Source organism: Odocoileus virginianus, chromosome 17 (assembly GCF_023699985.2).
Source record: "Odocoileus virginianus isolate 20LAN1187 ecotype Illinois chromosome 17, Ovbor_1.2, whole genome shotgun sequence".
NCBI lineage: Eukaryota > Metazoa > Chordata > Mammalia > Artiodactyla > Cervidae > Odocoileus > Odocoileus virginianus.
Window position 1 is genome coordinate 12,902,338 of NC_069690.1, and position 22,961 is coordinate 12,925,298.

Genomic DNA, 22,961 nt, shown 5'->3' on the forward strand with positions numbered 1-22,961 from the left:
ATTTTGGGGCCCAGAAAAATAAAGTCTGACACTGTTTCCAGTGTTTCCTCATCTATTTGCCATGAGGTGATGGGACCAGTTGCCATGATCTTAGTTTCCTGAATGTTGAGCTTTAAGCCAACTTTTTCACTCTCCTCTTTCACTTTCATCAAGAGGCTCTTTAGTTCTTCACTTTCTGCCATAAAGGTGGTGTCACCTGTGTTATCTGAGGTTATTGATGTTTCTCCCGGCAATCTTGATTCCAGCTCTGCTTCATCCAGTCCAGCATTTCTCATGATGTACTCTGCATAAGTTAAATAAGTAGGGTGACAATATACAGTCTTGACATACTCCTTTCCCTATTTGGAACTAGTCTTTTGTTCCATGTCCAGTTCTGAGTAATGGAATATTACTCAGCCATAAAAAGGAACACATTAGTTAGCTCTAATGAGGTGGATGAACCTAGAGCCCATCATAAAGTAAAGTAAGTCAGAAAGAGAAAGATAAATATATATCAACACATATACAGAATCTAGAAAAATGATACTGAAGAATTTATTTGTAGGGCAGCAATGGAGAAACAGACGTAAGAGAATAGACTCACAGACATGGGGAGAGGGGAGGAGCGGGTGAGATGTAGAGAGAGAGAATCATGGAAATTTATATTACCATATGTAAGATAGACAGCCAGTGGGAATTTGCTGTATGGGAGGAAAAAAGGAATCTTGCTGTTATGGCTCCTACTACAAAAAGTCATCAATAAATTTAGAAACAGCGAAATAGAGAGATGAGTAGGTTTATTCTTGGTAGACAGCTTGTGTTGCCTCTTGTCCATTTCCCTCCCACCACACCCCAAAAAGAGTGGGTAGGAAGGGGAATTCAATCTCAAGACTTTACTTTGCAATGTGGTTCCAAATGCCTCTCCACAGCATGTGCAACACCTTCCTTCATACTTGAAGGGAAAAATCCAGCTCACCACATTTGTGTGTTGTTACTTTTAGTATAAGCTTTGGTTCTTCTATAAGAAGTATCATTCAGGATTCAAACCACACAGATGTCAATGAATGTTTTTTCCATTGTATAATCATTTAAAAATCACCTATGAATTAAAACTTGACATGATACATTGAGAATTTAGGATCATTTTTCATTAGTCCCACGTTCTTGTGGTTGACTTCAAATGTTTGGTACGGGTGATTATAAGACGATATATTCCATGAAAAAAAATTCATGCTGAAATTATAAAATCACATTTGTGATATAGTTCTTTTAAAAGTCTGTTTTTAACTTTTGTCCTCAGGAGCTTCTTTCTTCTTGCTGTTCTGAACAGTGACCTTTTTCCTGTGACAATGAAAGGAAAGCTGCATTAGAAATTTTAGATATATGTACTTTCCAAAGCTCTACCAGTTTAACAAATAAACATTTACTGAAACCTTCACGACTAAGTATGTGAGACATTAGGAACACAAAATTGTCTCTCTGCCCTTTAGAAAAACACATCCGCCTAAGTGAGACAGAAATACCACAATAAACTACATTACAACATGGCATAAAAGACAGATTCTGACCCAATAAAGAGCGTTCACATCCATTAAGTGCTAGACATTGTTACAAGTGTTTTGTATGTATCAACTCAGATCTTCTAACTTAAGAAGATTCTATTAGTATCCTCCTTATACAGATGTGGAAAATGAGGTAGAGTGGTTGAGTGACTTGCAGATCATCACACACTGATAATATTAGGATTGAACTCCGATATTCTGATTTTAGAGCTTGGCGAACGGTGAATGCCATCAACTAACTCTTAACACAAGAAAAAACTTTCGAGAAAACAAAAACAAACAAACAAAAAAACTTTTGAGAAACAACATTTGCATACTACAGAAGAGTAATGCAAATCAACTCACTTAATCCTTCACCAACAGTGAGTGGCAGAGTTATTATTTATATACCTATTTCCATTATATATAGGAGGAAAGAGGCTTAAAGATGTGATTTGTTCAAAATCACACAGGAAGAGGTGATATTAGAGCCAGTTCTTCTTGCTCCAAATCCAGGCTCCTCCACCCTCTACTACACCAGGGTGAGTTTGTAGTGCCTGAAGTGAGGTCCACTAGGCAACAGGATTTAGGTTTATTACTCAGTTGGGAAGCAGGGTCTGATGATATGGACTTAAAAGAGTAATCAGCATAGAGCTGAGGCCACGGGTGTGGGTAGGATCATTATAGCAACATCTGCAGTGGAAAGGTAAGCTGGTGTCAGATCAGCTCTTGTGTGTATGCTATGTTAAGAAGTATGGTTTTTAAATGTGAAGAAAATAAGACAACCAAAGCATCTTAAGCAGGGGCTAGGGACAGATTTATATCAAGTGTCCTCAAAGTCTTAGTGCAGCCATAAGTTTTAATAACTTTGAGGCATTAAAAAAAAATCAACAATTAAAATATAATCTAAAATATCAATATTTCTTATTACAGTTCAACAGAGCCACGATCTTATGTTCGAGTTGATTTTCTGTCTTTGTAAAAACTTTCCTTAGCTGCTTGCACTTTCAATCCTAGCTTTACCATCACCCAAGAATGAGGTTCTGATGTACATGCAACAATTCAGAAGCAGCTCATTGCACGAAAAAGTCTAGTGAGACAGATAAGGTGACACAGCAGGGCAACCTCTTGTAGCAATGCACTGGTCTACTAATCCTCTACCAATCCACCCAGGAACTGTTGCCACAAAGAAGAAAAATTAAAAATGCATTAATAAGGCACAAAACTGATTAGGTACAAATTAATCTTTCCAGTGATGTGTTTTTGTAAGGTTGTAACATTTATTCCTCCCAAGTTACTAAAGCTTAAAACCACTAAACCCTTGGGACACTCTTTACATGCCATATACTGGGGTTGAACATGACTTCCCACAATTAATGCAAAATGTCAGGCTGACTCTTTCACTCAGAAGGAAAGTGCAGGCCAGTCTTCTCACCTGGGTTCACCTTGTTCCTTCTACATGCCTAAATTTTACCTATCCCTGAAGATAATTCTACTTCTGTAAAACTTTTTGTAAATGACCAATTCATAATGATTTTTCCCTTCTCTAGCTTCTATTTTACTTAACAATATTTTCTAACTATTTTTTTCATGTATACTAATCTCCTTTCCCTAACTTCAGGAAAGTGAAAGTGAAGTCGCTCAGTCGTGTCCGACTCTTTGCAACCCCATGGACTGTAGCCCGCCAGGCTCCTCTGTCCATGGGATTCTCCAGGCAAGAATACTGGAGTGGGTTGCCATTTCCTTCTCCAGGGGATCTTCCCGACCCAGGGATCGGACCCAGGTCTCCTGCATTGCAGACAGACGCTTTATCCTCTGAGCCATCAACTTCAGGAAAGGGGTCTCATTTTACATCCTTTGTACACCTTACTACATATTATGTATCCAGTACATATATAATACAGATATATGCAGGAAGGCTAAAGATGGACAGTAAGTACTTGGTAAATTCCCACATTTTATATATGTTATATCTTAACTGGTACTGACAGAATTTAGTGTCATTTTTCCTTAAACAGTGGAAAGAATAGTACTATGGAGAATATTTCAGTCTACCCATATGGGATCATGATTTCCCAGTAGTGATAGGCAAAAAGGGTAGTCCTGTGTACATTGTAAAAATATATATATATAAATAAATCTGCATTAATTTAATATAAATATGTAAATAAGTTTATAATTTACATATAAATAAATTTATAATTTACCCAAGTCATACTTTTCAGAGATGTTTCAACACGCTTCAGTGTAAATCCTACTGAAATCCTGCCCAGAATACAAAGCTTCAAGAAAGACTCCACTGATGTGAGCTCAGTCCTAACAAGTGGTCTCAGTAGTGTGTCCAGATGCAGGCTGTGTGGAGACAGTGCATGCATGTGTCTTAAGTCGCTCAGCCATGTCCGACTCTGTGACCCCATGGACTGTAGCCCGCCAGGCTCCTCTGTCCCTGGGGTTCTCCAGGCAGGAACACTGGAGGGGGTTGCCATTGCCTTCTCTATAGCAGACTGTAGACCCATCAAATTTTATTTCTAAAAATCTATCCTAAGGAAAAATAATGCCCAAGTTATATGAATATGACAGAGTCAAACTAATTTTTACCATATACTTACCGTTTATCCTTAGCTTTTTCTAAAAAATATTTTGGAGTTGTACTAATGCTCTCCCTTTCCAAGGGCTTCTTAATCATCTTTTTCTTTTGTTTACTGGAAGTTACAAAGAGAAGAAAGAACTGAATTAAGTGCAACTTACTTTAGAGAGCTAAGAATAAAACTAGTTTTGGTTTTTGGTCACAAAATTTGTTCATCTATTTACTGGTTTATAGTGACAACACTGTATCCACTTTAATATACTAGTTTACCTAATAGTATCCAGAGCAGTAATCCAGAGAGATGATAAATTCAACCAATTTTTAAAAAGGCATTGATTATGATTAAAATATGTGTCACTCTCATACTGTCTCTGCCAATAAGCACTAGAGTCTGATTCTGGCCAATTAACTATTTTTTTACTAGCTTTACGAATTAAAATCTAAGCATATTTCACTCACATTTAATAATATTTTAAAAATCTGAGTACTTAAAATTTCAAGGATGAAAAACTGACAGGGAAAGAACACACCGTATTCACAAATATTTAAGAGGAAAGTTTTTACTTTAAAATGTTCTAAAATAGTAGCGTTGATAGAACTATAATGTACGAGTGTGAAAGTAAGAATGTACATGCAAACAGAGAAAAACTTCCAAGTAAATCTAAGACTGTACCTTAGTAGTTTCTGGAAACCTTTTATGTATTCTGGGACAGGGCATCCAGCTTGCTGGATAACACTGGCAACACTGAAAAAGGTACCGGTAAACATAAATTTGTATCTTGTCAAACTGTTGTTTATGTACTGAAACCCTCTGCACAATAGAAGAGGAACTAAGAGTACACAAACAGGAAAGTAATCCAGTGAAGTGTTCTGGTAAATTATTACCAATAGCAATCATATCGGACTACTGAGAGAACAGTCTGCTGGACTGAAACCAACATACTGATGAATAATTTTAATAGCAGCTGCTTCTACTCAACATGCCCTAGCCAGCACAGCCCAGTCTTTATAGTCACTTATTCAATCCTTACAAGCTTTTGTAGTAAATATCATCATTATCCCCATTTCCCAGATGGAAAAGAAAACTGAAGTGCACACAGTGACATGGGGGGTCATCAGAGTCACATGCTTAGGGTTGCTGAGGAAACTCAGGTGAATCAAAGCTGCTGGAATAGTCCCCTATGCGTCACATGAAAGTCTGCTCACGACAAAACCAAGGTTGACAGAGCCAAGGCTCAGAAGGCACAAATCAAAATCTGTCACAACCGAGAAACAGGTCAATGTACAAACCACCTCCATCCACAGCTTGATTTCATCTGTTAGAAATATGAACTGCTGTCAGTTATCATCAGCCTAACATTTCTGTAGGCAGCCCAAGTGGAGGAAATATAACTCAGCTTTTACATTAACATCTATGATGATGGGCTATATTAAGATGAGATTCTAAAAATGTATCTATCATAGGTTACCCAGCTTCAAGGGGCTACAACTGAATAATATTGGACTGTGTTTCTAAAACAGTTTTTCCTCTACGACAGGTGACCTGGGACTAAAGATAAAACTCCATCTGCTCCTAAGAGTAATGGAAGAATACACCATGCTAACACATCATTTTGACTAGGCTGTAACATAAGAGATTCAGGGATTAACTTTAACTATTCACTAATCCAAAAACCTTAATATTACCTTGTGATTAATATCAAGTGATGTTATTGGGACAATTCTGTGAGTCTGAAACTTAAACGAATATTCTCTTGTGAATACTTCCAAAATCTAACAATGGAAAGACAAAAACGAAGCCTTTTGATCATTTTTGTTTCATGGCTAACATTTGGTTGACTAATATCATAACAGAATTTGGGACACAGCCATTTTGTAATTATCTATTAATTGTGTACAAGAATAATGAACCAATTTTGCCAGCTTAATGCTAAGCTATTTCTCCTAATTTACCTTCTTAATAATGGTTTATCATCTTCAGTGAAAAATGTAACAGCTTTTCCTTTACGCCCAGCTCTCCCAGTTCGACCTAAGAGAAATCAGACCATTAAAAAACAAACAAAAAAACTCATTTTTGAGGGGAATGGGACTTTCAAGATTCAAATATACAAGTCACTGGACTTTTATAGTACTGAAAATGAACATGCTGAAGACGTGCTAAGACAAGATGAGTGGGGGGTGGGGGTGGGAACACATGACTCACCTATCCTGTGAATATATTCCACTGAGCTGGTTGGAAAGTCATAGTTGATAACCAAGTTCACACCTTTAAAATCGATCCCTCTGGCCAGCAAGGCTGTACAAATAAGAACCCAGATTTTTCCTGCTCTGAAGCTGTGGACTGTGTTATCTCTCTGGTTAACAGAACATACAACAAATGTTTTAGTACCAGTCTGGGAATGAAAAACAAGTGCTTCATAAATGCCAGTGCTTAGTTGTTCTTTGTTGCTTTGAAAGTTTACATTTGACTTTACCTGTTGCTGTGTTCTGTCTGCATGAATAACATCCACGTTAATACCTTCATATATGAGCTCATGAAAAAGTTCTTTAGCCCTTTCAATGGACTGAACAAAAACAAGAACAGGTGGATTGAAACCCTAAAAGAAAGCACACATAACCCATAACTAAGAGTATAACTGCATCATTTCATAAGGTTTTAATTCATTTCAATTTAGAAATTGCTAAATTTCTCAGACCTGTGGTCTAAGTCTGCCTCCATCTTCCTCAGCATCCATTCTCTACAATGGCCTTTTCCTACTCAATGTGAGCAGTACTCTCCATTCTGTTCATTCCCAAAATCTTGTCTAATTAATCCCCCTTCACCTTTCTACAGCAATGGATGTCCACTCCTTGAAATAATCATGTTTGCTTCTGTGCCTCAGAACATTTTTGTTCCTTCTTAAAATATAAGTAATTGTCACTTTAATCCATTATTTATCCTGACTGTGGGTATTTCCCAAAGCCTAGTCCCTGGTTCTCAGTTCTCTCAAAATAATCTTTATCTTATCAAGTTAGACAAAATTTAAGTTATAACTACCAGCTCTAAGCAAATGATTTTTACATTTTGTATCATCAAACCCTGTTTCTCTCTCAAACCAGCTTTCTATATTTTCAACTGTCAGCATTAGGACTTGACCTTGTTATTAAGGTCCACACATCCTTTCAGAATCTAATGAAAGATATGAAGCTGTCTAATAGGCAACCAGACATTCACACAATTTCAGAAGGTTCACAAAACTCAAGTTCATACATGGCTAAAAATCCCTGGAGTATAATCCTACGTAAGTTATCTGTGAAAACCTCCCATTTCCTATTGCCAAGTGATATCATTATTAGCAAAACTAACAAATACAGCACAATGTGCCAAGCACTAGTCTAAGTACTATATTTGTATTAATTCAGTAATAAAACAAAAAACCCCACTCTAGTGTCCTACTCATGTAAGGTCCCAGTTCTACATGAAAGCAGCAGAGTGGTGGGGGGATATTTCAATATATAGGCATACTCTTATTTTATTGCACTTTGCAGATAATGGGTTTTTCATAAATCAAAGGTGTGTGGCTAACCCTACATTCAAGCAAGTCTATTGACACCATTTTTTTTCCCAATACCATTTGCCTACTTCTTGTCTCTGTAGCACATTTTGGTAATTCTTGCAATATTTCCAACTTTTTCATAATTATTATATTTGCCCTGGTGAGCTGTGATCAGTCCTCTTTGATGTGACTAACATGACACAATGAAGGTGATGGTTAGCAGGTTTAGCAATGAAGTATTTTTAATTAAGGTGTGTACATTGTTTATTTTTTCCAGACAATGCCATTGCACACTTGACTACAGCACAGTGTAAATGCAACTTTCCTATGCACTGGGAAGTCCCCAAAATTCCTGTGACTCACTTAATTATGATATTGGCTTTACTGTGGTGGTCAGGAACTGAACGCCCAGTATCTCTAAGGTCTGCCAGTTCACAGATGTGGAAAAAGGAAGCTTTCGGGACATCAGTTAGGTCTTTTCCTAGCATACCCTGAGCTGGGAACAGAAAATTTAACTTTATTCTAAGAGGTGAGCCTCTCCCACTTGGGAGGAGTTGCTCCAATGTGCTTCTTACTGATTTGCCACTGGATTATTAAACACGATGCAGGAAAATGTGCTCAGCCTCCCCTTAGTAATACAAGGCTTGGTGAACTTCATCAAAATTTGAAAATGCAGCCCAAATATACCTTTTTAACAAGTTCTCTCATGGCCAGTAGTTTTCCAGTCTCTGAACCAACAAAGAGAAGCTCTTGTTCTACCGTCTCTACTGCAGAATTCCTGAGGAAGAAAACATACATTGCAGTTTGTGAGAGCCAATCTTTGTTTTCCCCCATAAATTTTAAATAAATGAAAAAATTTACACGTAACTCCAACAGAATGACTTTTTCCATTGTCAATATAAGTACCTAACTATTTATAAAGACAACGTTTTTTGAAATTTACTTTTATCTAGAGAATAATTGCTTTACAATGTTGTGTTGGTTTCTGCCATTTAACAACGTGAATCAGTCAAGTATACATATGTCCCCTCCCTCCCTATCCTATCCCTCTTGGTTGTCACAGTGCTCCCTGTGTTACACCAAAGTTTTTAAATTTTAGCTCAGTCAGTTCAGTTCAGTCGCTCATTTGTGTCCGACTCTTTGCGACCCTGTGAATCGCAGCACGCCAGGCCTCCCTGTCCATAACCAACTCCCGGAGTTTAACCAAACTTATGCCCATTGAGTCAGCGATGCCATCCAGCCATCTCATCCTCTGCTGTCCCCTTCTCCTCCTGCCCCCAATCCCTCCCAGCATCAGGGTCTTTTCCAATGAGTCAACTCTTCATATGAGGTGGCCAAAGTATTGGAGTTTCAGCTTCAGCATCAGTCTTTCCAATGAACACCCAGGACTGATCTCCTTCAGGATAGATTGGTTGGATCTCTGCAGTCCAAGGGACTCTCAAGAGTCTTCTCCAACACCATAGTTTAAAGGCATCAATTTTTCGGCACTCAGCTTTCCTCACAGTCCAACTCTCACATCCATACATGACCACTGGAAAAACCATAACCTTGACCAGACAGACCTTTGTTGGCAAAGTAATGTCTCTGCTTTTTAATATGCTATCTAGGTTGGTCGTAACTTTCCTTCCAAGGAGTAAGCATCTTTTAATTTCATGGCTGCAATTACCATCTGCAGTGATTCTGGAGCCCAAAAAAATAAAGGCTGACACTGTTTCCACTGTCTCCCCATCTATTTTCCATGAAGTGATGGGAGCAGATGCCATGATCTTAGTTTTCTGAATGTTGAGCTTTAAGTCAAATTCTCTGGTGATTCAGTTTCATACACACACACTTTTTCAAATTCTTTTCCATTATAGGTAATTATATGTGGTTTATGTATTTTCCCTTTAGAAGTTTGCATCTGCTAATCCCAAACTCCTACTTTATCCCTCCCCCCTAATTTCCTCTTTGGTATTCGTAACTTTGTTTTCTATGTCCATAAATCTGTTTCTGTTTTGTAAATAAGTTCATTTGTATCATTTTTAGATTCTACACATAAGCGATATCATATTTATTACTCTGACTTACTTCACTTAGTATAATCTCTAGGTCCATCCATGTTGCTGCAAATGGCATTATTTCATTCTTTTTTATGGCTGAGTAGCATTCCATTGTGTGTGTGTGTGTGTGTGTGTGTGTGTGTATACACACACATCACATCTCTATCCGTTTCTCTGTCAGTGGACATTTATGCTATTTCCACATCTTGGCTTTTATAAATAGTGCTGCTATGAACACTGGGGGTGCATGTATCTTTTCAAATTAGATTCCTCTGGCTATACGCCCAGGAGTAAGACTGATGTATCATATGGCAACTCTAATTTTAGTTTTTAAGGAACTCCACACTGTTCTCAGTAGTGGCTGCACCAATTTGCATTCCCACCAACAGTGCAGGAGGGCTCCCTTTTCTCCACACCCTCTCCAGCACTTATTCTTTGTAGCCTTTTTGATGATGGCCATTCTGACTGGTGTGAGTTGGTACCTCATTGTAGCTTTCATTTGCATTTCTCTTATAATTAGTAATGTTGAGCATCTTCTCATGTGCCTACTGGACATCTGGATGCCTTCTTGAGAGAAATGTCTATTTAAGTTTTTAAATGTTCTGTTCCAATTATTAAAATGTTATTTCAACTTAAAAAATAAAGACATAAACAATAAGCTGCCCACAATTCTACCATTTTACAATAAACATTGATATTTTGTTGTGTTCCAGTCATATATTTTCATGTTTCCAATTCCTTACAAAATCTTTCTAAAAGTAAAATTACTGGGTAAAATGAGAACATTTTAAAGGTTGCTTCATATGGCTAAATTTTTTTTTCATAATGATAGCAAAGGCTTACTTATAGACAGATAGTTGGGAGCGAGGTATCTAAAGGTTTTATTAACACTCTATAAGCCACTGTAATATACTACACTATGTATAAATACTTTTTCCATTCTGTTATCTTCCTTCAAAATTATATTTATGGTGAATCTGTTATTACAAGCACTTCTTCTACAGCTATGATCTTCACTTTTACTATTTCCATTCTCCTGGCAACAATACTGGGTTGCCATTCCCTTCTCCAGGGAATCTTCCCAACCCAGTAACTGAACACAGGTCTCCTGCATTGCAGGCAGATGCCTTACTGCTGAGGCACCAGGGAAGCTCCATTCCATTTCATGGGTTGCACTACAGTATATCAAGGGGCAGTATTATAATTTCATAAAACTTTTTTTCTATCATTTAGCATAAATGCGCCCCAAAATATTTTTAAAAAGGAGTTATAAATCAAGTGGCTCAGTAACATCAGCTTCCTACTCTCAGCCCAACTGAGTTAAGCCATCAAAGAGATTAAATCCTCTGGGTGGCCACAGAACTCATGGTAATACTTTATGGAAGGGAAAAATCAATTAAATGCATGATGATAGTAATATCTACATGACTACATGAGAATGTCCCTTTAGATTATTCTAACATAGAATATCCTTAATCAAACTTGACTTTAAAGAATATGTTTCTTTCAATAAAACTCTTTATTAATCTTAGGCCACACAACCCGTCTCCTTTAGTCTAAAATAATGACTTTTTTTTTAATCAGTGGGATAATGGAAGAAGAATTACCTTGCTCCAATGGATACAGTAATGACGTTGTCCAAGTTCAGTTTGCACCACTGTTCAACATCATAGGCAAAAGTTGCACTGAACATAGCTCTCTTCACCTTGTGGGAGGTACACGCCAAGAAAATGGAAGCCAGCTGGTCTCTGAACCCAGTTTTGCCATCTTCAAACAGTTTATCTGATTCATCTACTACCAGCCATTCAACACTAAGAAACAACAACAAAAATTTGTGGTTTATTGAACTGAAAGATCCAGGACACGTCACTAAACTGCGGGGACACATGAAGAAGTCAAACCACAATGATGCTTCTCAGATCCACATACTGTACCAGGAAAAGGTACAAGAAAAATAAGCAATAAAAAGGTAAAAGAAGATCAACATAAATTAATGTACCTATTCCATTACCCCAAAGGATATGAAGTTCCACTGACAATGACATAAGTTCCACTGGCATTGGTGATGGAGTTCATCACCACTGCTGAAAGATGTGAAAATTTCTAGGGGAACTCTATACTAATTGCTTATCAGAATCTGTTAACTTTATTTCAGACCAGATAGTTACTTTTTTCTCAGCACCAACACTGACTGAAAGCTGGCAGATAGCAAGCTCCAAAGGGCAATAATACAAGTATTATATTATAGTTGAAGACAAAATATAATCAACTTAATAAAAAACACACATAAAAGACATTATTAAAGTAACGTACCTTGTTAAGTCTATTCCTGGAGGATCTTGTTTTAATAAATAGATTAATCGATTTGGAGTAGTCACAAGAATATCTGTAAGGAAAAACAAATGGTACAAATTGCAAAACAACATTCATCTGTCTTGAACTAGAGGATTAAGCCCCCTGCATTTCAGTTAATAACCTCAAGTGGGGAGAAGTGGTGATATGCACTATACCAATAACACAACAAACTAATGTACATATTTTTTTAATCCATCATAGCACAAACTACTAAGTCCTTACTCTCCTTTTATTTGACCTGCCTTCTTGGTCTCTAAGAGGCAGGAATACAATAATCCAACAGTCTGCTTTTCAAACATTGTTTTTCAGGAAAATACTTTCCTTAAATGGAACTTTATTCAAAAGCTCAAGATAAAAGCCAAGTAAAAGTTTCCCTGGTGGATGTTAAGAGCAGGGATGTAAGCCAGCCTGATCTGCAAAATATTCCCATGGCAGGTTAACAATCAATAGAATAAAGCAGGGATTCTCAGCCTCAGTACTACATTTTGGTTCAGACAACTCCTTGCTGTAGGAGGCTGTTCTGTGCATCGCAGCATGTGTAATAGTGTCTGTGGCTTCTATCCCTCTAATAGTAGCACCTCTCCCCAGCTGTGACAAAGTATCTCCATATACTGCCAAATATCCCTGGGGTGGAGGGTGAGCTGGAGAACCCCTGGTATATATTTATGTAGCTACTAAGTGAGAGGAGATCTCTTTCAGCTTTTCTAAAAATCAAACTAACTACACTTTAAGAATTTTTAGGTGGCAATTCAGATATTTGTAATTTCCAAATCTCTTACATTTCAAGCATGAACTGAACTGAATTTACAACTTCCATCCTTTAGCATGCATGCTCAGTTGTGTCAGGCTCAGTGACCCCAGGGACTGTAGCCTGCCAGGTCCCTTTGTCCATGGAATTTTCCAGACAAGAATACTAGAGTCAGTTGCCATTTCCTCCTCCAGGGGATCTTCCCCACCCAGGGATCGAACCCAAGTCTCTTGCACTGGCATGTGGATTCTTTACAACTGGTGCCACCTGGTAATCCCTTACCAAATTTCTTAGATGATTTAGGTCCAAATTTCTTGGCTGCAACTGCTGCTTTGTGGATCATGTGTATCCTGAATCCTGTTCCCTCGGATAGTTTTACTAACTCTCGGTGAATCTAAAACAGAAATGATAAAAATATCAGCTGCTGAAATACTTGGATAAGATGTATACTCACTTTTTTTAGTATTTATAAAATAAATCTAGTATCAATCCATGAATGAATACCTGAAATTAAGCTTATGATAATCTGTACATTAACCTGAAATCTTGGCATTTTGGAACTTCAATGCCAAATAAGATTCATGGTTTCTTCAGGTCTAGCAAACCAGTTTCAAGAGATAAAATCAAAACTCTTCAACTCTGTATTATTATTTTTTTTTTTTTTTTAGCACTGTATCTTGACTTTTTATTGTTTTTATTTTTTATTTTTTTTTTAATTTTTATTAGTTGGAGGCTAATTACTTTATATCATTACAGTAGTTTTTGTTATACATTGATATGAAGAATAAAGTACGGTTTCAAAACGGTTTCATACTTGGCATGTATTTACATTAAGCACACTGGGAGAGTTGAATGGATCAGAGTATAGCTTTACTTTCTCAAAAACTGAGATGAAGTTTCCTTTAAGGTGAGAAAAAAATGTTTTAAAGAGGAACTATGTATTACAGACCACTTCCCTGCTGGCTCAGACACCTAAGATGCCTACAATGCACACAACCCGGGTTTGATCCCTGGGTCAGGAAGATCCCCTGGAAAAGGGAATGGCAACCCACTCTAGGATTCTTGCCTGGAGAATCCATGGACAGAGGAGCCTGGTGGGCTACAGACCATGGACTTGCAGAGCAGGACTTGACTAAGTGACTAACAGACATATGTTACAGTAGCCTTCCAACGACAAGGATCTTAGAGCATATACCAAAGTATAAATGCTAAGATCATCATATTTTAGAAAACTGTAAGACTTTATGCAGTGAGATACCAAGAAGTGTGCTTTGTCCACAATACTTGACCATGACAAAGACACGGGCCTTACTCTTCCGGACCTTTCTATTACCCTCAAAGAAGAAAGATGACCGGCAAACACGTTCTCTTCAGAAATACAGGTTATACCTGGCTGGCAAGTTCTCGCGTTGGTGATACAACCAGGGCTCTGAAGCCTTTATTTGTGGGTTGTTTCAGGTGCATTAAAATAGGAATGCTAAAAGCCAAAGTCTTTCCAGATCCAGTAGGAGCAGAAGCCAGCAGTTCTCGACCCTAAAAACAGAGTACATTAAGTACAAGGAAGAGTGCATACATTTTTCAGTGCTAGTCAAATAATGCTACCAGCCATAAAAATAAAATTATACATAGTAAGTCCAGACACTCACACTCCCATCATTCGTTTAACTTCTCCGATATTTGCTTTTCTAACATCACCCATCTCTGCTACCACCACCCCAATGGAGTTTCTGAGCATTATCACTAAAGTTAATTTGAACTGGGTAAAGAAAGTAAATAACTAAAATCCAAAGATAATTCACAACCGTATTCCCATTATTTCTATTTTCCTTTTCCCTAAACCTCTTTATCAAAACAAAATCAGAAAACCAACTTTTGGTCCTGATATCTGCATTGCTCCATCCTCATGGAAAATTTTAATAAATAACTAAAGGACTAAAAGTAAAATAAAAAGTGGTGATAACACCAGTGACAATCATTTATAGGTGACGATCTTCAAAAAGTCACTGCGCTTTTTTAAAGCTTTCAGCTAAGGTCACTACACATACAACATCTTAATGAAAATTAAAGCAAATTTGCTGTAACATCAGTCAAAAACATCCTTCAAATATATTCTTATTTCAGTTCCCAAAGAAAATGAAAAGGATTAATATGGATGAGATGGGAGGTAACTCATACCCTTTGGCTACTAGAACTGGGAGGCTGTATTGGTTATGTGGTAAGAAAAAGTCAGCTCTCACCACTACAAAAAGAAACCTCAGAAAAACTTAATTTCAAAAATCTAAGTTAACTCATACTTCTGTCAACAGTACATAAACAAATAATGGTATACTCATACAAAAAAATACTACTCAGCCTATCATATATCAGTAACAAATTGATATATGCAACATGGAAGAATCTCAAAAAAGGTACACAGAGTGAAAGAGAGAAACCAAAAATAAAAGAATACATAATGAATGATTCCACTTATATAATAATTCTATAATACATGGTGCTAAGAACCAGAACAGGGCTTCCCTGGTGGCTAGTGGTAAAGAATCCACCTGGAATGTAGGAGACGTGGGTTTGATCCCTAAGTCGAGAAGATCCCCTGGAGAAGGAAATGGCAACCCAATCCAGTATTCTTGTCTGAGAAATCCCACGGACAGAGGTGCCTGTGGGCTACAGTCCATGGGGCTGCAGAGAGCCGGACACGACCGAGAGATTAAACAACACAAAGCAGAAGAGTGCTCACCTCTGGGTGAGGGGGGGTGGGGACCGAAGGGAAAGGGTATGAAACTGCTGAAATTCACTAAACTGTGCACTTGACATCTATGTATTTTTTCGGTATTTAAATATAGTTCAATAATAAAAAGTACTGGGATACAGGAATTCCCTGGCAGTCCAGTGGTTAGGACTCTGTGCTTTCACTGCTGAGGGCCTGGGTTCAATCCCTGGTTGGGGAACTAAGATCCCACAAGCTGCAGGTTATATACAAGAATTCAGTACTTCTGAAATACTTCTTAGATATTATAAACCAAATCATTGATGAATAAACAGAACATATTCCCTATCCTCAGAAGATGAACACTTTTCGTTAAATGGAAAATGTACGTGTAGTTAGTGCAAATACACAGTAGTAAAAAGTGTAAGATAAATGTTTCAAGAAAAAGAAAACACATGGAGAATTAGGTGTTAGGGGCAAGAGTGTTTGTTGGTAAATGAAAAAAATCACATCAAGTAGTAGTGATCAAGACAAACTGTATGGAGGCACAGGCATTAGAGATGGAGTTTAGAGGATGGCAAAGATTTCAACAAGGGGAGATAAGGCAGACGGGAAGGTCTCAAAGACAGAGGAAAGAGAATGACACACACACACACACACACACACACACACACACACTTCGAGGCCTTCACACTCACATGCAGCATAACTGGAATGGCTTGCATTTGGATTGGTGTAGGGATCTGGAAGCCTGCATCTAGAATGTTCTGAAGCAGTCGAGAATTGATTTTATATTCCTGGTCAAGTTGCTGAAATGTAGCAATTGGGTCAGGAAGATCAGTTCCTTGGACATAAATTTTATGTTTATTCCGGAAGAAGTTGAGCTGAAAAGTAAAACAAAGGGATTTGGTAAAATACATTGTCAGAAGTTGTAAAGCAGTAATAAGTTTCTCAAATAAGCTTTAGTAGCATATGAAGCCGTCTAGTTAAATTCCAGGCCCTAAAAGAGACAGATACTAGGTACAATTTCTACCCTTTCATAGAAGGATGAGCTTCCTAACAATGAAACCTATCTATCCACACTTTCCACACTTAATGTGTCAATGCCATGAATAACACTTGGCACACAAGAGCCAATGCTTTTTAACGATCTACTCTAAACTCTACTTATTAAAACTGAATGCCACTGAAAGAGTCAAGTGATGTTGATTTTTTAATTTTTTTGGTTTTTCCCACTCTCTGATCCAGACAGCCAAATTCTGGATTCGGGATTACCAAAGGAGCTGAACAATATTCCATGTGCAACACGGCAGGAGTGCAGCAAACTCGACAATGGCATATTTGTTGTCTCTTCTGAATTCCACTCCTCCTAGTTCCAAATTACAAAACAGGTTTCTTAAGAATTCCAACTCTCGGGACTTCCCTGGTGGTCCAGTGGCTAAGACACTGCACTCATAATGCAGGGGGCCCCGGTTTGAGCCCTGGTCAGGGAAATAGATCCCACATGCTGCAACTAAAAAATCCTGTATGCTGCAACGAAGACTGAAGATCCCACATGCTACAATTAAGACCTAGTGCAGCCAAATAAATAAATAAATATTAAAAAAAAAAAGAATTCCAACTCTGACGTCCCTGTCACGTGAAATTTTTCAAAACCAGTGAGTTTAACATAAAGGATAAAGTGGGCCAATTTTATGTTTATCAAAGGGAAATAAGAAATTAAAAAAATTTAATTCTAAACACATTATCAAATTTGACCCTGTTTAAGTTTCAAGATTTCAAGATACTATCAAGAATTTTAAACTTTAAAAATTTCAACCACAGCATAAAGGCTACTTTAAGTTTTCATTAAAGTAAAATCTAGACTATAAATAACCTTCTATCTTTTTTTTTTTGGTCAGCAAAGTAATGTCTCTGCTTTTATTTTTTTTTTCTATTTTATTATCTTTTTTTTTTTTATTAGTTGGAGGCTAATTACTTTACATCATTACAGTAGTTTTTGTTATACATTGAAATGAATTAGCCATGGATTTACATGTATTCCCCATCCCAGTCCCCCCTCCCACCTCCCTCTCCACCCGATCCCTCTGGGTCTTCCCAGTGCACCAGGCCCTAGCACTTGTCTCATGTACCCAATAACCTTCTATCTTAACAAAATCATACTCACTTTGATGAATAGAAAAACCCAAGCACAGTGAAAAAGGCACAAGGCCAGAAAAACTATTAGGGCGAAAATATTTTTCTCACCTTTTCTTTTCTTAGCTGCTCTAACTTTCCTGAGGTTAGTTTATTTTCTCTTTTAACGTTTTTATCTTCAATCTTTGCTTCCACAGATGATATCCACTGTATAGTAGAAACTTCTTCTTGAGAAGTAATTTCTAAAATACATTTTTTAAAAAATTGAAAGATTTTAACTGCAACATTCTTAGGTGGCACAAACAGGCCACACCTTCACACTGAAAGAAAAAGTAACAGTTGATACAACTAGAAAGTTTTGGTAACTGGCCTAGCTGACTTTGAAGTTTACCTGGAAAAATAAATATGTAAGAATAGCTGAAAAATTCTAAGAATAGTAATTAGTAAAGACTACTTCTGGAATTTCTTTTAAATTTTTTTCAACTTCACTGAGGCACAACAGACACGATAAACTGCATATATTTTAAGTATGCAATTTGAGGAGTTTTGACCTATGTATATACCTGTTGGACTTCCCTGGTGGCTCAGTGGTAAAGAATCCACCTGCAATGCAGTAGACATGGGTTTGATCCCTGACCTGCGAAGATCCCCTGGTGAAGGAAATGGCAACCCACTCCAGTATTCTCGCCTGGGAAATCCCCTGGACAGAGGCGCCTGGCGGACTACAGTCCATGTGGTTGCAAAAGAGCTGGACACAACTGAGTGACTAAACAACAGCAACAATACACCTATTAAACCATCAACACATTTAAGGCCATTTTCATCAGTTCCCCAAATTCCTTGTAGCCCCTTATAATGCATTACTCCATTCCTAGGCAACAACCTTTTTCTCTCATTGTTGACTAATTAACTTTTTAATTTTTTCCTGGAATCTTATATAAATGGAATCATATAGTATGTACTAAATTTAGTCTGGCTTCTTTCATTTAGTATAGTTATCCTGAGATTCATTCATCCAATCTATGTTGGAGCATGTGTCGATAATTTTAAACGTTTTATTTACCGGGAGTATCCTATTGTATGGATATGCAATCTGTCTATCCTCCACTGTCCAAGGACATTTGGGTCATTTCATAGTTTTGGCTATTACAAACAAAGCTGCTATGAACACAGGTATACAAGTCTTTGTGAGAACACAGGTTTTCCTTTCTGTTGGGTAAGTTCTAGGAGCGGAACAGGTAGATCACATAGTAAGTGTATGTTTATCATTATTATTTTTTAATTCTTTTCAATTTCTACCAAAAAAGCCTACTAGAGTTTTAATTGGATTTGCACTGATCCTATAGCTCACTTTAGGGAGAAAGTATCCAGTTGCTCAATCAATAAACATGGTATGCCACACTACTCTACTGGGATTTATAATATAGTATTAGTTGCTCAGCTGTGTACGACTCTTTGCGACCCCATGGACTCTGATCCCCCAGGCTCCTTTGTCCACGGGACTTTCCAGGCAAGAATACTGGTGTGGGTTGCCATTCCCTTCTCCAGGGGATCTTCTCAACCCAGGGATTGAACCTGGGTCTCCTTAATTGCAGGCAGATTCTTTACTATCCAAGGCACCAGGGAAGCCCATTTATAACATAAGGCCATGTTAATTGAAACAAGCTTGTACTGGTTTATGAATACAGAATCAGAAGTAAATGAAACAGAACAGAACCCAAAGACCCAAATATATATGGGAAATAAGTTACAATAAAAGCTGTATCCGAATCCAATGGGGAGAAGATGGATTATCAATATACTAAGACAATCGGCTAGCTATCTGGAAAAAAAATTAAATTAGTTCCTTATTCACTCCTTACACCAAATAAAATCCCAGAGGGCCTAAGATTTCAATATAACAAAATGAAACTACAAATAAGAAAGTATGGGAGAATTTTTTTAAAAATTAAGTTTAATGCTTAGGACACAAAAGCAAAAACAAATTATAAAGGAAAAGATACACGTAACACATAAAATGGCAAAAATAAATAAGATTATGACAGGACAGACTAGAAAACATGTGTAAACACAGTATGCTAGACTAGAGCTAACTTCTCTAACAAATTAAGGAACAGATGAACAGTGTAATAAAAAAGGGCAATACTACATGAGGAGGTCAATTATAATAATAGAAAAAGAAAACTCTCATATACTGCTGGTGGGCATCACCAATTGGAATGACTTTTTAAAAATATAAAAAATTATGCTCACTTTTATGAGGAGACAGTTGGCATTAATAGACCTGAATCATTACTAATCCACAAGACCTTGAATTCTCCAATTAAAACTCTTTATGTCTATCCGCACTTGCTACTAAATGATTACAGGACATATCTGTGTGTCTCTGGTTGCCCAATATTTGAATCTTTTTCCTAAGCTGGTGTCAGGTCTTTTTAGAATTCATCTTGATGGAAGGCTTTATTAAACTTCCTTGTAGCCAGGAAAGTAAAATGACTTTTATTGCAACACTGTCACCAAAAGTGTGGAAACAAAGTAAATGTGCCTAACACAGAAACTTGTCATATCAATTATGGAACATCCCTACAACATATAACGGGATACTATGCTATGGTTCAATGAACAAAGCAGTAGACTTCCTAATGATACCATGTTTCTGGTGGACAATTCCCAAATATCTGAATTTAAAATAAGTTTATCTGTTAACTGTGAAATCCCACTTTCAAGAATTTATCAGATATACCCACACATACACCCAAAGTAGAATAACATTTACTGCAACAATGTAAAAGCAAAAGCAGAGAAATAAGTTAAAGGCCCACCACTTAAGAACTTGTTAAATCAATAATGGAATGTATAACGGGATATGATGCTGTATTAAAATGAAAAAGGCAGCGCATTTCCTACTCATTCATAACAAATTCCAAGATATACTGTTATATCTTGTTATAAAGGGGGTAGAGGTAAGGAAGGTTCAGAACAGAACAGCACATAGAGTATGCAATCATTCATGTTTTTTAAGGTAGGTATAAATACATGTCAATAAACTATCTCTACAAAAATATCTAAGAAACTGATTAAATAAGTTTTAAAAATCATGTGTAGGTATATATTTTACCAAAAAGGTAAAATGGCTGGGAAACTTAATAGAGGAACAAGGAAAAAGACAAATATCCCTACAGTTGAGTACAGAAAAAAAAAAAAAAAACCACCTTGTGAAAAATAGCCAAAGAGTACAAACAAGTCACAAAACGTGAAATGTAAATATCCAGTAAAGCCTATGAAAAGATGTTCAATCTCACCAGTTATCAAGAAAATATAAATAAAAACATTTCACTTATTAGAATGGGGAGGAAATAAAAAAAGACGAACAGTATTCATCATTGTCGTGGCTGTGGGAAGTCATTTTGCAGTTATCTGTTCAAAGGAAGAAGTGTGCGTGCCCTTTGGCCCACTGAATCCACTTTGGGGATGCTAATTACAGAAATAACAGCACCTGTATAAAAAGATATGCTTACAAGTATCTTTACTGTAACAATATTTGTAATCACAAATACCTTGAAACAACTTAAATGCTATCAAATGACAAACAGCAATATATTGTCTGACATATAACCGTAAGCTTCTAGTATTTCTGTAAATGAAAAAAAAAAAAATTAAAGACAAAAACCATAAATCAAGCCCTAACCTGAAGTCATCTTCTTCTTCTTTTTCCTGTTCTGCTCCCTCTTGCTTTCAATTTGGCTCTCTTCTTTCTTCTCTTCATCTTGTAGCTCCTGATGAGTTCTTAATGCTCCACAATCACCTGGGACAGACTTTTTGTTTCCAAAAAAGTCCAGTCCCTGTAGCACCTCCGAGGAATCAAGGTCATATTTCCTTTTTCCTATCTAAAACCCCAAAAATTTTAAATGAAATCTATGGACAGATTTGGCATGGTTATCACTCTAGCAGCACTGACAGTAAGGATGTGGGTACAATGACTCTCTATCTTTATTGTCTTTCACCAAATATCTGTTGAGCTGACAAGAGTTCGGGCAAATGGAATCCAAGATGATACCTTTTCTGACCTTCTAACAGTAATAATAATAATCGTAACAGCAACTAACACTTATAAGCATAACACTTATGCTTACTTATTCTGCATAATCCTAATACTGCATAATCAGACAGATTTCTAAGCATGTTTAGATATATTAAATTCCTCCTTCTTTCAACAACCCTAACAAGGTAAACAGCAAAACAGATGAGAAAAATCGAGCTATTAACACGTTAAGTAACTTCACCACAGTCTCAAAACTGCTAACTGGAAGGCCCAGGATTTGAACTTGAATCATCTGGTTCCAGAGTTCAAACTCTTAACAACTACACTATACCGTCAAAGAAAGAAGAAACACAGGTGAGGCACACACACAAAAATGTCTCTAGTCCCAACACTAAAGTTGATATTCAAGATTTTCCACAACTGGGCCCCAACTTCTCTCGATTTATCACTCACTACTTCCCTCTGTAAGATGGCCCATTTCAAATCGTTCTTCTCATTACTTAATACGCCGCGGAGTAGCGAGAATAAAAAGAACCATGCCCACGCAAGCCAAGACAAACGGGAAGATCACCAGGAAATAATCTGTTCTCTCCGTTTGGGGTTGTTGCTGTTTTTCAAATTCTTTTCCATCAGTTTTGGAGAAAAGATAATTTTTGAGAGTAAGATTCTAACGGTGCTTTGAATAAACTCAACAACAGCCAGGGCGGTTGAGTGGAGGTGAAACGTTTCCCGGCTAGACCCAACCAAGCCTAGGACAGGGAAACGGTTCATTCAGAAGGCTGCGATAAGCTGAACGCCAAAGGAGGGGAAATGCCCCACAACCAGGCCTCGGGGTCTCCGAGTGCGGGCTCCCCCAGCATTCGGCAATTTCTCCGGCTCCCACTCCTTACTCAGTTACTCGCGCTTCTGCCCACAATACCTGGAATCGAGCTGCGTCCGCCGAGAAGCGTCTCAAGTCGAATTTGGCACCCGCGCCGAGCCGGCGAAACAGATCGTGAGCATCCATCTTTACCCAGAAAGCTCCGCGGTCTCACAGCTCCTGCGCAGAGGACTTCCTCTCCCAGAAGGCCTAGGGCGAGCGGAAGTGGCTCGGGAGGAGGGCGGGGCCTCCTGGCTGTGAGAAGTCGGGCAGGTTTACTGACTTACTGGTGTGATGTTATTTGTTTGATTAAATAAAAATTTATCCAGATCTTCTTATGCCAGGCACTCACTGTTCCAGACTTTTAGGGATAGTTTGGTAAACAACACTCCACGAATTTCACCTCAAGAAACTTACATTTTGGTGGTGATAGAA

The 22,961-nt window shown here is 37.6% G+C and overlaps 1 protein-coding gene and 1 non-coding gene across 2 annotated transcripts; one reads left to right on the forward strand and one right to left on the reverse strand.

Annotated features, from left to right (window-relative positions):
- Nucleotides 1–520: 520 nt before the first annotated feature.
- DDX52 (DExD-box helicase 52) lies at nucleotides 521–22,710 on the reverse strand. Its single transcript, XM_020885170.2, has 15 exons — nucleotides 22,587–22,710; nucleotides 21,314–21,512; nucleotides 17,737–17,867; nucleotides 16,188–16,373; nucleotides 14,175–14,318; nucleotides 13,068–13,179; nucleotides 11,996–12,068; nucleotides 11,290–11,493; nucleotides 8,331–8,421; nucleotides 6,582–6,704; nucleotides 6,311–6,461; nucleotides 6,061–6,136; nucleotides 4,781–4,852; nucleotides 4,130–4,222; nucleotides 521–1,320 (listed from the first exon to the last, which is right to left on the reverse strand). The coding sequence occupies exons 1-15, from the start codon at nucleotides 22,671–22,673 to the stop codon at nucleotides 1,263–1,265; spliced, it is 1,800 nt and encodes a 599-aa protein (XP_020740829.2). The 5' UTR covers nucleotides 22,674–22,710; the 3' UTR covers nucleotides 521–1,262.
- On the forward strand, nucleotides 16,910–16,982 carry TRNAM-CAU (transfer RNA methionine (anticodon CAU)). Its single transcript has one exon. It is a non-coding gene; the product is annotated as a tRNA-Met (tRNA).
- Nucleotides 22,711–22,961: the final 251 nt, after the last annotated feature.

Bases quoted from the DNA above. Each gene is read 5' to 3' on its own strand.
- DDX52 (XM_020885170.2), bottom strand. From the start codon at position 22,673: ATGGATGCTCACGATCTGTTTCGCCGGCTCGGCGCGGGTGCCAAATTC. The intron at 8,422-11,289 runs GTAATTCTTCTT...TTTCTTCCTCAG, and splicing joins ACTGTATCCATTGGAGCAAG to GAATTCTGCAGTAGAGACGG. The intron at 4,853-6,060 runs GTAAATTAGGAG...TACCTTTTTCAG, and splicing joins GATAAACCATTATTAAGAAG to TGTTGCCAGTGTTATCCAGC.